Source organism: Mya arenaria, chromosome 8 (assembly GCF_026914265.1).
Source record: "Mya arenaria isolate MELC-2E11 chromosome 8, ASM2691426v1".
NCBI classification, from domain to species: domain Eukaryota; kingdom Metazoa; phylum Mollusca; class Bivalvia; order Myida; family Myidae; genus Mya; species Mya arenaria.
This window is the reverse complement of record NC_069129.1, coordinates 27,436,660-27,451,060: the sequence shown is the minus strand read 5'-3', so window position 1 is coordinate 27,451,060 and position 14,401 is coordinate 27,436,660. Positions and strand designations below refer to the sequence as shown.

The 14,401-nt window shown below is 32.3% G+C and overlaps 1 protein-coding gene across 1 annotated transcript; it reads right to left on the bottom strand.

Moving 5' to 3' along the window:
* Positions 1 to 715: 715 nt before the first annotated feature.
* Positions 716 to 1,213, bottom strand: LOC128244099 (uncharacterized). The gene has a single exon (XM_052962114.1). It carries the CDS (start codon positions 1,211 to 1,213, stop codon positions 716 to 718), a length of 498 nt encoding a protein of 165 aa, XP_052818074.1.
* Positions 1,214 to 14,401: the final 13,188 nt, after the last annotated feature.

The following is a 14,401-nucleotide window of genomic DNA, read 5'->3' as shown; positions in this document are numbered from 1 at the left end:
CACCACATTTTTAATCATATTTTTCACACAACCCATTAATTGATCCTCAAACTGTGTATTGTAAAAGCCATATTACCATTTATACAAGTCAACGTATTATAATTTGTCAAATTTAATATAGAATTCATATAATACAAAATTCCATTAGCTCTATACACTTTTTTACATATTTGTATATAAATCATTTCCCCCTTTGATTTGCTTTTTTGTAAAAATAGAAAAAAGTAATAAAGAGAAACCAAATTAATAACTAGTGTATACAGCATGTTTTAAGAACAATCACTATACTTATGAACAATGTGGACTTGATATAATTGTCAACTGAATCGCTGTGTAGCGAAAATTATGAAACAAATCCGTTTTGAGATGTAGCGCCGATTGCTATTGAAATATTTTTGTATGTCCATTTATCATTGTTTATTATTTTATGTAACTATAGTATTTTAAATGTTAAATGCCTGTTTAATGCCTGTTGTTCCACAAAGTAATAAATATTGTATGTTTATTGTTGAAGAGTATATAAGTAAAAAATAACGTGCATATTTGGCTGCATTGCGACCTGACAAAACGTTTCACAACACAACTAAGACAACTCCAGTATATAAAACGAAATAATTGGTTACCTAGATTCCAAATGACATTCAGATCAACTTAAAATATTCGGTACGCATCCACTTCAAAAGTATTACAACTACTAAAAGCAAGGTACAATATATCATTTACCTGTACTTGTATCAAATCCACCCAAATATTCCGAAGTCTGAAACTGCTGGAGTAATGCGGTCTTCCCAGCAGTTGAAGTACCAAGCACCAATATCCTTGCTACTTCCGTCCCGTTCTGGTCCGCACCAATGCTTCCTTGGGAGGAACTCGAGGCATGAGAGGAATGGGACAATTGAATGGCCTCTCCTTCTGAGGATACCACACTGTTCGTACTTCTTGAGTGCATGGAGTCACTTTTCTTTAGTATCACTCCCTTGGAGCTCATTTCAAAGTGCCGAACGGTGTAGAACTCCCCTGGGTCGAAGGCCTCATGATGCCGATGGGTGTGATGAAGATGAGGCTTTCTCAGATTGTTCCGAGTTGGGGCAGTCGCTGCCCTCGGCCTGAAGTCATGGAAATCATCCAAAAATAGTTCCGTGTTTCTTTTAAACGACGAAGCTCGTTGTCGTGGCTGTTGAGATATTTCCAAATTGTGAGTAGCGTCAATCATTTCGTTTATTAGTTGTTGATGTGAACAGCTTTTACCATTATGTGGATATTCCGTACGATGGCTGTGCTGATGGTGGTTGCGGTGATGGTGATGATTATTATTCATATTTTCAATGCCAGGAAAATTCTGAAAATACAATCAGCCTCAAGCTATTTAATCACCAGTCTGATCCAATGATCATATGTCCATCCACTCTGTCGCTTACTTTGACAATAATCTTTCAAGAATGAGCGAGAGAGAGAGAGAATAGTTGCAAAGCTAGCTATTACTATCGACATTCTGTCCTTTTATAAGCTACCAGGGAGCTCTCTGGTATCAACTCATAACAGGTGGGAAATGTTTATTCTGTTTATGGACGTTATGTTTGCCCACTGAGGGCACCGGAGAGAAAAAAGCGATATAATTTGCATAGTTGACATACTTTTATTTCAACTTAAATCGAATTTCGATTAAACAAGAATCAGAACAGCATTGTTTTAACAGGACTCAGATTTAATCAAATTTACCATCAACGAATGCAATACTTCGTATCGAGTGTTGTGGCAACACGAAATTGGCAACGACATCGGATGTTTATTGTTAAATTGGAGCAAGCGTAAACAAACATGATTTTGCCATGTTCTTATTTTAATGAAGTTATACATTGAAAAAAATTCCTTATTTATCTTTCCAATAGCATAGTTTCATACCCAGATCTATATTTCAATGTATTCAAAGTCAACCTCTGACTTCATTTTATACTGTTTTATATGTTATATGAAGGATAATGCTTTAGTTGAAGGTTTCATAAACATGATATTATCGATCTGAAAAGTAGAATGCAGCAGTCGTACCTTTTTTGTTTGCGTCATATTATGCGAGTATCGTGATAGAAGATATGAGACAATGCATCCAAAGGCAACACTCTTTGGTCTAGAAAGACTGGTAATGTGCAATGCAAATTCAATGCATGATGATCGTGCACCTATTTGTTTTGACAAAATAACATATTTAGTCCTTGGTTCTTTAAAAATGCTTTCTAGAATTTAAATGTATATGTTCAGATACTGCTTGCTATAATCATATGTTAATACTTCATTTGTATATTACATTAAATCGCTGTGTATTCGTTCAAATAACGCATATTTACGATTAAATATGAATTGCAAGATATTTATGAACTGATCAATTATTTGTATCACATTTCTTGTTCCGATTGTAATACAATCACTACATTTGTCTAGACTAACACTCGTGTAATGTTACCTGATTGACGTCATTGCGGCCTACCTTTTTAGAGTCAGACTTTTCGCGACGAATGTTTCATGTGATAAAAAGAGTCTTACACGAGTTGCCATTAAATACAAAATTAAGTTTGAAGACACTTGTCACGCAAAAATAATAAAGCTCGCCAAAGGCTTAGTTTAAACTTTTCCTAAACTCGTTTCATAAACGTGTTAATATTAAATGGCTATGTAGGGTTCTACATATTGATATGTATTTGTTTTACATTTATGCTAACCGAACGTACGATTGTTTTTACATTTGTAGTATTTGTCCTTTTTTCATATATCACAAATGTTACTGTTAGCCTACATGTGATCACATGTTTATAAAAATGTTCTTTGCTTTAAAACCTTTGTTCTTGATGTGTGCGAAGAAAAAATAAGTTTTTGTTTAAATTGGACTAAAGTGGTAAATCAATCCGATGACAAAGATATCAATTTGGTGACATTGACCTTTTCTTTCTTTTATCGATAAAAGTTGGGACAATCTTGTGGTTGAAATGACGTAAACAAGCTTTATACCCTGCGAACTGTTTTCCACTGACCGTTCCAAGGCTTTATTTATTAAAACGATATTTTAATATGCATGTAATATGTTTGTTTTCTTATGACATGTATTGTTGAGTGTCTGTTTTCTTGTGGCGTTGTAAACCTAGTTGAGTATTTGCTGGGTTGTGTTGTGTATTATCGATGCGTGTCTGTTGTCTAGTTGCCGTTGAATGTTTTGCTGAGTGGTTGTTGCCTTGTGGAGTTGTATTTGTTGTTGAGTGTCTGTTGCCTCGTGGCGCTGCATGTCTTTTTAGTATGTATTGTCTCGTAGCTTGGTATGTCTTGTCGATTGTATATTTTCTTTTTGCGTTGTATGTCCAGTTGAGTGTATTTTATCTTGTGGCATTGTATAGAATTTTGAGTGCTTCTTGTCTTGTGGCGTTGTATTTGTGTTAAGTGTTTGTTGTATTGTGGCATTGTTTGTGTTGTCCTGATGCGTGTATGTCCAGTTAATGATATGTGGTATCATGGCGTTTTGTGTATTAATATTATATCCTTAAGCTACCCAAACAATTTTGTGTAATTTGTGGAAAGTTTGTAACTCACATAAGGTGTCTTTGCTTGTCCCTTTCTATTGGAGTTTAATAAGGTATTTGTCTTGGGCAGGAAAGGACCTCGAAATAACGACCTTACATTGCAATTGATGCTTGAAGTTTTCGTTGTATCATTGCAAAATACGCTCGTTTGAATGTATTTTTTTTTCTTAAAACACTTATGATATAATACAGTGGAAACTACAGGAACAAGCCCAGTAGCGAAATAAATATATATTTATGTCATGTTTAAAGGCACAAGACACTGAACGAGAGAAAGACAACGTACTTACAAAACGGACAGACCACACATGAATTAAAATATCTTCATGTGTCAGACGTGTAATTCACAGGAGAAGATGAGTTTTACTTTATTTTGAAATGTACCACTCACAGTGATTGAATGCAAATACTATTTAAAAGACACTACTGGATGCATCCAAGCGCATATTAACTGCTACATGTTCGGTGCTTAACATTCAAAACGATACTGAACCCTTTATTCTTGCACAATATTTAGAGAAAGTATATACTATTAAACAATAACGCCATACATTCGATAGACATTTTATTTATTTCAAACATTCACTGTATATACACTATATCAATTCATTCTCATTTTTATTATGTTCAACTTCATTACATTATGTTTCTTGCTCTTGACATGAAATATTTTACATTTTAATGTGTTTATGTTTTATATCATATGTTTATTATAACTGAAAAACGGTGTATAGGGTAAGCCCTTAAATGTTTGGGTTCATTCGGTTCTTTTATAAAATGTAATGTTTGGTACAGTCTATGAACACCGAAAGCTATTTCAATATACTGTTGTTGGCTCTTTCACCGAATTTTGCATTTTGCGAACGTATAAATGTTTTATTTAATAGCTTTGACATTTGTATGCAGATATACGATATACTTTGGAGCATTAAAAAGAATAGCATTTGTTATGTAACCAGAGACATTAATAACGTTTGAATTTTAAACGACGATCAATTATTTTAATACGTTTTTGTTAAGTTTTGATTAAAACGCTGCAGTTTGTGAAGCAATTGAAATGCAAGAGCAAAATAAATATCACAATAGCGATTTCCTCATTTTAAATGTATTTGTTGAAATATATGACGCCATAAAGACCAGCAAAAATTCCCAGTTGAAAGTGATATGTTGACTTATTGTTTTATCAGTTTTGCAATGTAATGGCAGAAAAATGATAAAGAGCCAGTTATCTTTTTCTTGAACACTTGACAAGAATTTTCCGGGTAATTTTGCCTTTTCGACATCAAAATGCCGGATAATTCAAATGCAATAACGCACCTTATTTATTTATTTATGATATAGTTAACATTCTTTTATTTCATTTTATTATACTGGGATTCAGTTCTACAGAAAGTTTGATTATGATAAATAAATACTTTTGAATAATATGTTTTATAGAGGCACTGTTTGACACAAAGAATGAACTAAAATTACTATGCGGTATTGCCTTAGTAAACATCATCCAATGAGATATTTGTTGAGAAAAGAAACGTCATATAGTTTTCTAAGTCACCCTTTTTCACAAATTAGACATTAATCATATTGTTATGTTATTCCTGTCAAGATTGTTCCTGTCAAGATTGAAAACAATGATCAACCCTCAGGAACAATACCTAGCGATCTTTACACGAATCGGATTTTTTTTTTAATCCGGTGCGGAAACACATGATAAATGTTATGAAAATGTTCGAATTTTACCAAAACAACGTTTTAAAGCAACACTTGTATTTGGTTCTAAGCGTTATGCCATCAATGAAATTAACATAATGCGAAAACCGACATTTCTTGAACTATCAATTCCGAAGCTAAATGAGACAATGTTACATATTACGTTTATATCAAATGAGCAGTCTATGTTAATGTCCCATTTCTCTACAGAGAATGACATATCTTGATTCCAACAAACTAACCGTTCACTTGTTAACATGTTAATGCAATCATATTCAAGACAACTTTATGGAATGAGGACATAATCTTAAATTATATTTATCTTTGGCAGCTCTCAGCTGAATTCTGTCCAAAACAGTGTAAGATATGTTCGTGACTGTATTCATTATGTGCGTTTTAATTTAAACCAGTTTATTATTGATAATCGTGTAAATACTACTTAAACAAGGAAGATCACTATTCTTTAATAAAACCTAGAGTTTCCAAAATTGTTACAATCCAGACCGCACTTCGCGCAAAGAAACCAATTCTGAATTAACGCCTTAGACTCAATTTTACGCACTACTTGTCAAGTTGATGAAGACGTGATGCTGGTTTTAATGAAAATGGCTTAATGGAATGGTTGGTTATTTTAGTCTTATGGAAAGTTTCAATTTTTGGAAATGATCACTCTTATAAAAGGCACAGCTAGCATTTGGATAATACACAGCTAGCATTTTGGATAATACACATCTAGCGTTTTCTTTTTCAAACATGAGTAACTGTTGAAACTCCTATAGTTTTAACTATATAATGAAAAAAACCATCAAGATGTAAAATCATGGTTTAACTATGTTTAACATGTTCATTATATACTAGTAAATGAAAACAATAGACTGAACTATAGAGTTGAGCATTTTGAAGTGAATATTCATATGCTTAGTACGAATCTCAATTTGTGTCCAATAAATCATACTTAATAAAACTACTTTGATTTAAAAACTACTGAAGTAAAACGTTTTCTGTATTTAACGATAACAGTTCATGTCCTCAATTGATGTGATTATACTATTTAGTGAAAACTACGGGACAAACCCAGCAGTCGATAGGACTTACAAACTTCGAACGCCTATTAATGCCACTGGAAAAAAACAACATTATCTTAACTCGGAATTATGCAGGCGCTATAACAGCTTTCAAAAGGCATAATAACACAAACTATGTAACAATGCTTCATTTGACATACACACTCGAAAGACTGTGTTACTCACTTAAATGCGTTATAATGCAAAACATAAGTATTGTTTGAAAAACGTAAATGGCGAGTTTCACAAGGTGTGGCACAGCCCAGAACATTGAACATTTGAAATGTTTTATCTCTGTTACAATCATATTCTCTCACATATCTTGATATTGATATATTTGTCTTGGTGATAAGAAAGAAAAGTTGTTTAAGAAGCAAAAAGGTACTTAAGTTATTACTCGGATATTTTAAGTGTACTCAACATATGTATTCACCTTAAAATGGAAGTGAATGCATTTTTAAAAAGAAAAGAAATATAAAACAAATCAACATCTTTAAGAGCCAGAATTTATTTATTTTTATATACAAATTATATACCCAGGATTAAGAAAAAGAACTCAGTTGAATAAGAACTTGAAAATGTTCAAAAAAATGGGTTCCGAAACGCGTAGTAAAAAAAATGAGGTAGTCTTTTTAACAACTATAACGTTAATGACGATTAGTGTGTGTGTTTGTTTTTTAAATAAACAGTTCGCAACACAGTTTGTTTTATTTTCTTATTTGCAAGAAAAACAAGAAACAAGAATTCATCCTAAACGTACAGAACTATCAGCTCTTTAAGGACAGAACGAGAAGCAGTAATACACCCAATACGAGCAAAACTTACTTCTGTTTTAGAGAATATCTGACAAAACACGCTACGTAATAATATTCAAAGCTGCGAAGATAATTAGCAGTTTTTAGGTAATGTGCTTGGTAACTTGTAGCCTGTGAGCTTGTTTGGCAAAACGTGTTAAAGGATCCTTGTTTATTATTATCACGCAGACAAACAAACAGCTCGATATATGAAACAGTTAATGACCAACGTGAAGAAATATAAATACCAACACATCCAGTTGAATTCATTCATATTTCAGGTGTATTATTTTCATATGCTTTTCTGTGGTTATAAGAGAAATGTATCAGTGAAATAAAAATGACATTTCATAATTTTCACTGTTTTGGAAATTGAGCCCGTTCTTCTATACAAATCCAATATCAGGGCTCGCATGAAAAGGGCCCAATATTAACGACGTCATCTCCAAAATTTAATATCTTGTGCAAACAGATTAACAATTTTTAATAATACAATGCAGTTAAATGTCTAACACGAAATAAATGTCTGTTATGTTGTAAGATCGCTGTTAGATAATTTTACCTCGTATATATCACAAGTCATATTTATAAATATACTACCACCACCAATATACATTTAAAGACCGTTAATCCGACGTCGTCGGAACCCAGACAAATACTTCGGATTAACGATATTTTGGATTAGAAATAAAAATTAATTCGAAAAAACTATAACTTCGGATAATCGGTGTTCGGATAAACGGTGTTTAAATGTATATTTTGGTGCTCACACACTAAAAAAGAACAATTATTCTCCATATAATTATATATAATTGTACATGTATAAATAGCTTATATTGTGTACTTCCTGTATTACAGGACTATAAAGTTTGCACAGTCTGTCGGTCCAAATGTTGCTAATTTAAAACCTGAATAGCGTTGAGCTTATTTTCTGGTTTCATTGCCCAGAGAGAAAATTAGTTATTTGCCGGTTCGTCAAGTAATGGGTAACATAGTAATTGTATGTGCAGACTCGACTATGCGTTATATTATAGAGAAAATAATCGTTGAAAGACTAGTTTTAAAATGCATCTTTATGGTTCATAAAGACATAACACTGATTGATTATGTAAGATTGGTTATGGTTGAGAATGTTGTCATACTGATACTCTCCGGATGCTTATTGGTTTGGTTTTTACTCTTCTATGATAATTATTAGATTGTATTAGTGGGTTTGCCGACCATGGTTGGTATTCAATATGCAACTTAAGTCAATCTTATGGTTATAAATGATTGACTTCATTCACCCCTGATATATGTTAAATAACCTTTTATTTTTCACTCATTAAACTTCATTATTTTCATTTCTTATATAAAAAAATCAAATAAAAAGTTCTATTCCGGAAAAAATAAATATTAAATTTCATTGAAAATAGCCACCCCCACAGTCAAAATCGTGTTTTATCCGGCTAAATATGTGCAAGAAAGTACTTTGTCCCATGATTACCTCTAGCCGTTCAATATATTGTTCCGCATCAATTGTCTTTTTTAACGCTGAAATTGGTTAAAAATCTCAAAAATCTCTTGTTGGATAAAAGGTAAAACAAAATGTATTTTGTTAATTTCGGGTAACCCCGCGTTCGTCCTTAATAGCTAAAGACCACTAAATAAGAGTTCTTTATATATATTCAGTAGTGATTTGACCAACTTGCACGCAAATTGACCCTGATTTCAAGTGTTCCACGATCCCCAACAATACATGGAGAGCTTTTAAATCACAAACAATTAAGCTTTAAACCTATGAAGATGAAATGTAGAAAATGGTCCTGATGGTAAAACCATGCTTTGATTTACTGTCATGTGTTAAACATGAAAGAAAACAAACATTGAGTAGTCACTTCCGACTTGGTGTAATTTGTCCTCTAATTAAGCTATATCCTTAACCACTCCTCACGTCCATTATCAATTTTTGCAAATAAATCTTCAGACAACCTAAGATCTAGCTAATGGCTCCTAATAGAAACAAGGCAGATTGCACAGACATTGATACCAGAATTTCACCACATTCTACGATGGTGTTTGTTTCAGAAAATGTTACTATGTGCACTCTACATTTTATCGCCAGTGTCGCTATGGCCACATTAGATTGTCAAAATTTTGACGAAGTTGACAAAGAGTGAAATGAACCAAGAACCCATTCCACATAATGGTTTAAATGTTTTTTTTCACGTATCAGTTTGTCCCCTATGTGTTGCTGGGAAATGCTTTTAACAAATGAATGAATATAATCAGATATATTACCGAGAATATCTGACAAAGTACATTGCTTCATTGTATTCAGAAGTGCAATCTGAAGTAACACAATTAAGCTTATTTACTGGTTTCATTTTTATCTATTCATAAAACTTCTTCAGTCATTTTCTAACTTAAGTCGCTTGTTTAAATGTTCGCAAAGTCAATTTAAGAGACATACAAGAACACATTTTGATTAAAGTAAATGCAAATAAACTATCAAGTTATTTATCATATGACCAGTTAAATACTAATTATAGAATGTAACTTAAGTTGGGAAATGACTTTAAGATGATTTATGAATATTGCCCCTGGTTTGAAAACCAGTTGGTGTCATAACATTTAGATGCATAGGCCGGATTATGATTTATTTTGTAGAGATTGCGTGTTCAACACGCAGTTTAGAAATGCGTCGTCTTACGTTTGGGATTGCTAACGATTGATACCGTTGATTACTTTGTAATGTTTCTGGATTTATTCGCCTGCTTTACACTCGTCGCTTCTAAAAGGATAAATACAATTTTATAACCGTGTTTACCGTCAATATTTATAAATTTGCACAGACTCCGTTGTAATCAAATGTTTATCGTTTGCAGAATATCGCATGACTGCATGCAGAGGACACTCAGATAAAATATAAAAGCAAATATGTTTTTATATAAAACAAATCACAGTCATTGTTTTTTCTTTCAACCAGGGTTTATTTGTCATACAAATGTACAAATATACAAACCGTTTTAAGAAAACAATCACACCATAGTACGTACACGCTCTCTAGCTTAACGCCTTGTCCAATTCCCCCTCCAAAAAGTTATTATCAATATTATTGTCGAATAAAAATCGGCGTAATGTAGGCATACAGTTGATCCATCAATAATACAACTTGCAAAAACAACCTTGATTTAAATTTACTATTGATCCTACATGTAATCAGGGATTTTTTGCCATATAGAATTTGAATTTCGAGAATGTTGAATTTGATTACAAAAATAAAGAACTTTTTTTCAAATTGTAAAAACTGAAACAACACGCTTAATTGCCAACGGTTCATTAGCAAAATATTATTTTGAACCGATCCTCGTGAACATACGTGTTTTCAAAGTTTGTAAATCCATGTGCAGGAATTATGACCACACATTGGGATAAGTAATAGCTAAAAGAAGAAATAACTATTGGACGACAAGAATACACCAAAATTACTACGCATCATTTCGTCAGTTTACATGATCTAGTATGCGCTGTTTTATAAAATGTGAAAAACATAAGACTTCTACGTCAACAATATTACAAAATTGAGAATTTGAAGTATGCAAAATCAAAATCAATCATGTGTTTTCCGTCAAGATTGACAAAAAATATCAGACCCTCGGGGTTGCTGTGTAGCGAATTTTGCACCCGTCCTCCGATCGGATTTTTGATAATTAAACGACTTTTACATCAACAATTGAATGTATTCAGAAGTGAATTGCCAAATTAAAATTAACCTAGTGCAAATACCTCATTTTCTAAAACTGTTAATAAACTATTAATCGTAACGAAATGAGGCAATTAAACGTGCTTAGTTCTAACAAAAAACAGTTCGTTCCAACATGCCATTCATCTGCAAAACATGACTATCATACCATATCTTACCAATTATATGCCCACAGTTTACTTATTACCGTTTTCCTAATATATAAAACGATCGTTATATGTAATGCATAAAAGGCTTTCATTTCTGTTGATGGCATTCCGCAATTGACAGCTTGGATTCCTTTTTTTTTTACGATTTTCATTTTAAATACCATAAAAATAATTATCTCCAAAAAACAAAATTGTTATTAGGTCAGATGTGTAGAGAAACGCAAATCCAAGTGTATATTTTGACTTTTTTTCTGTAGATGTTCAAATACTAAACAATAGCGTAAAAAGGTTTCGAACTGTACTGTACTCTCTGCACATACACTTATATTCGATGCGTTACAAGATATACAACAAAGTAACAAAAATATCAAATATAGGTCAACATGCGGCAGATGATATGCATATGAATTAAAAACAAACTAATCGAAAGATCACAACAAAATAAGACGACCTTGCTTAGTGACTTTACTAAAGTAAAACGTTTTCTGTGTTTAACGTTAACAGTGTCTGTCGTCGAATGATGTGATATTGTTTTTCATTGGCAACACTGGAATAAATACAGCTGCCAAACATGTATATTCATTTCTCTTGCTTCTTTTAATCGAGTTTAAAAGCTAAAACAGACTCTTGTAACGAAACAAGATACATACAGACAACATACAATGTTGACATAATCACATAATATGACATTTTGTAAAGGTCAACACTTAACTACCACATAAATTGAAAATTCTTTTATTCCTCCATCCGGTTGTTCTACGTCTTAAAATATTTTTGAGGGACGGCAGTTCAGTGATGGCACACGGCAAACAACGAACTCAAATAGAGTTTGGAGTAATTTGTGGTGAAATTTGGCGAAGTTGTTGTTTTTCGAATTGCAGTTAAAATAATTTTAGGCGTTGTTACTAACAACTAAAAACATAAATTTCAAAAATCATAATGACTTATTTGAATTTTACTGTTAATGCCTTTTAAAGATCTTTATCTCGTGATTCTTTTTTTGTGTATTTTGTAAATACCACGATGCAAACAATTATTTTAATTACTAAAGAAACGATAATGAATAAAACAAACATCCTTATAATACCATATTATTCAGTTGAATTTCAAAACAAAGGACACACTTAACAAGTCAACATCGGGAGAATGACATATTTGCATACGGTTCTGTAGCCAATAGTACACTGATATGTTGCCCATTTATTAATATTTCAATCATTTGATATGTTAATAACAATTATTGGATAAGTATCGCCCAATGAATGTTCAACTGGCTAACTTTTGACTATACCAAACAAATAACCAATTTTACACAAATGGCTGCTACTATGTAAGGCACTCCTGATGATAGGCAGTATGCAGGTTAATTATTTCCTTTCGTACCATTAGTGAAAGTAGAAAACCTCATTGGGTGAACCCGCCAACTAATTGGTTATGGAAAACAGCAATTAAAAGGCTACAAGACATTCTTAACATAGTCCCTCTGGTGCTTTAAAACGAGCACGCTGTTTTATTCCGAATAATAAAAATTCTGCTTTACATGATTCGTACATTGTTCCTCAAAGGACAATAATTTTGACCGAGTTCCATGGTGAAAGTATAAAAAGTATGTCTGTAGCAATAAAAACGACTATACGCCTTCATAGAAATTGCAGTGGAAGTTATTGAACACGTTTCTCGAATCTTTATTTTAAAGACACACGTTGGTTTGATTAAAAAGACAATGATGACTATTCGTGATTTAATAAATTATAAATAAGGATGAAAAAAAACATTCCTAGTAAGACCATCAAATAAAAATCATTTTAAAGAGTTTCATTAGTAAAATACGTTATCAAAATTGTTCGCTTAAATCTACAGGTAATAAATGACCGTAAAAAATGAAAACATCCAACCGTCTCTGTTTTTATGTTATTATGTGTGTGTAACTTACTGGCGTTCTTTTTTGAGGTATCAGAAATATAAAAGAAACGGGCTGTTCCTATAGACCTATCTTACGTATGTATTCAGAAAGTACAAAATACATTCAGCCACTACCACTATTGGAAGAAGTGGACGGATAAAATACACCAGAATGTAGCAATTTAGACTAAATATATTTCGGTTTCTGAGAAGGAGGCGTACGCCCAATGATGCGCCCGTCTCCCCTCAAATCGTGAATCCTCACCTGAATACTTCATTGGACCTCCAGGCATGATATATTTGCAAATATCTTAGGCTTTTGGTCTAAACATATACTACTCGTACTAATGCAAATAAACCTAACAATTAATTTATATTGGAGGTAAAGATTGCTATGGTCAGTAAACTTCTTTTGGGCTGATTAAACCATTTATCGAACGTCAAACCACACATCCATCCCGAGAATAGATAAAGGTCACACAAGAAAATCATTATTTTCAAGAAAGTTAATGAAACATCATAATGAAACAAAATATAAGATTTTTTTGATTTTTTTTTATAATTTTTCATTGTGTTCACGTCCTTCTTGTTCTAATGTTTACCATGCCCCAGTATCTCGAAAATACTTCGGTAGCTACTCAATTACTTTCTCGACTCCTTTTGCCACTTAACAGCCTAGCATGGTACAAAATTTTAACTTTTTTCACCTTATTAAAATCTTATTCCCTCATAGGTAATTTTGATATTGATATTTAAAGTTTTAGAACAAGCAGTGTACTCGAGTAATTTATCTTTTTTATTGCACTTTATAGTGGGTTTACTTATTTTATGGTTATATTAAAGAAGATAACAATACGTTTGTTTAAAATATTAAGAAATGAAAAATAATAACAATATGCAAGAACTAGAATATATTTCATTCTATTTACAATATATACAGGAAATAATTAGTGTTCTGAGTTTGATAAGATTTGTTCGAGAAACTCTGGCACTATGAAGACACCATAAAGTCGAAACGCGTAGTTTAAATTGGAAAGTGTCTTTTTTAACAAGTATAACTTTATTGATATTATTTGTGTTTCGATTAAAAAGTTCGTGCCTCAATTTTTATTTTTCCAATTATGTTCACGGAAAAAACAAAAAGCAATAATTCACCCTTAATGTGCAAAACTATCAACTGTGTATTATACTATATAAATAATATAATATGCTACATCCCTTACAGAAAAGAACTATAGGAATTAATGCGGAGAGAGTTTTTGAATATTTAGTTTTTATGACACAATTGTCGCACCGTTACTTTTTATAAGTGTTGGCTCAACTATTACTTAAGCTGAAAAGCCTTGATGTAACTTGCTGGTATCATTTCCCATGGCGATATGGATATGTTATTTACTGGTTCGTTAATTAGTCGGTGTCATGTTATTTAGATGTGCAGACTTGGCTTTTGATTGATGTCGTAAAGATACGGCGAGTT

Excerpts from the sequence above, each read along its gene's own strand:
- LOC128244099 (XM_052962114.1), bottom strand. The coding sequence starts at position 1,213 with ATGATTGACGCTACTCACAATTTGGAAATATCTCAACAGCCACGACAA.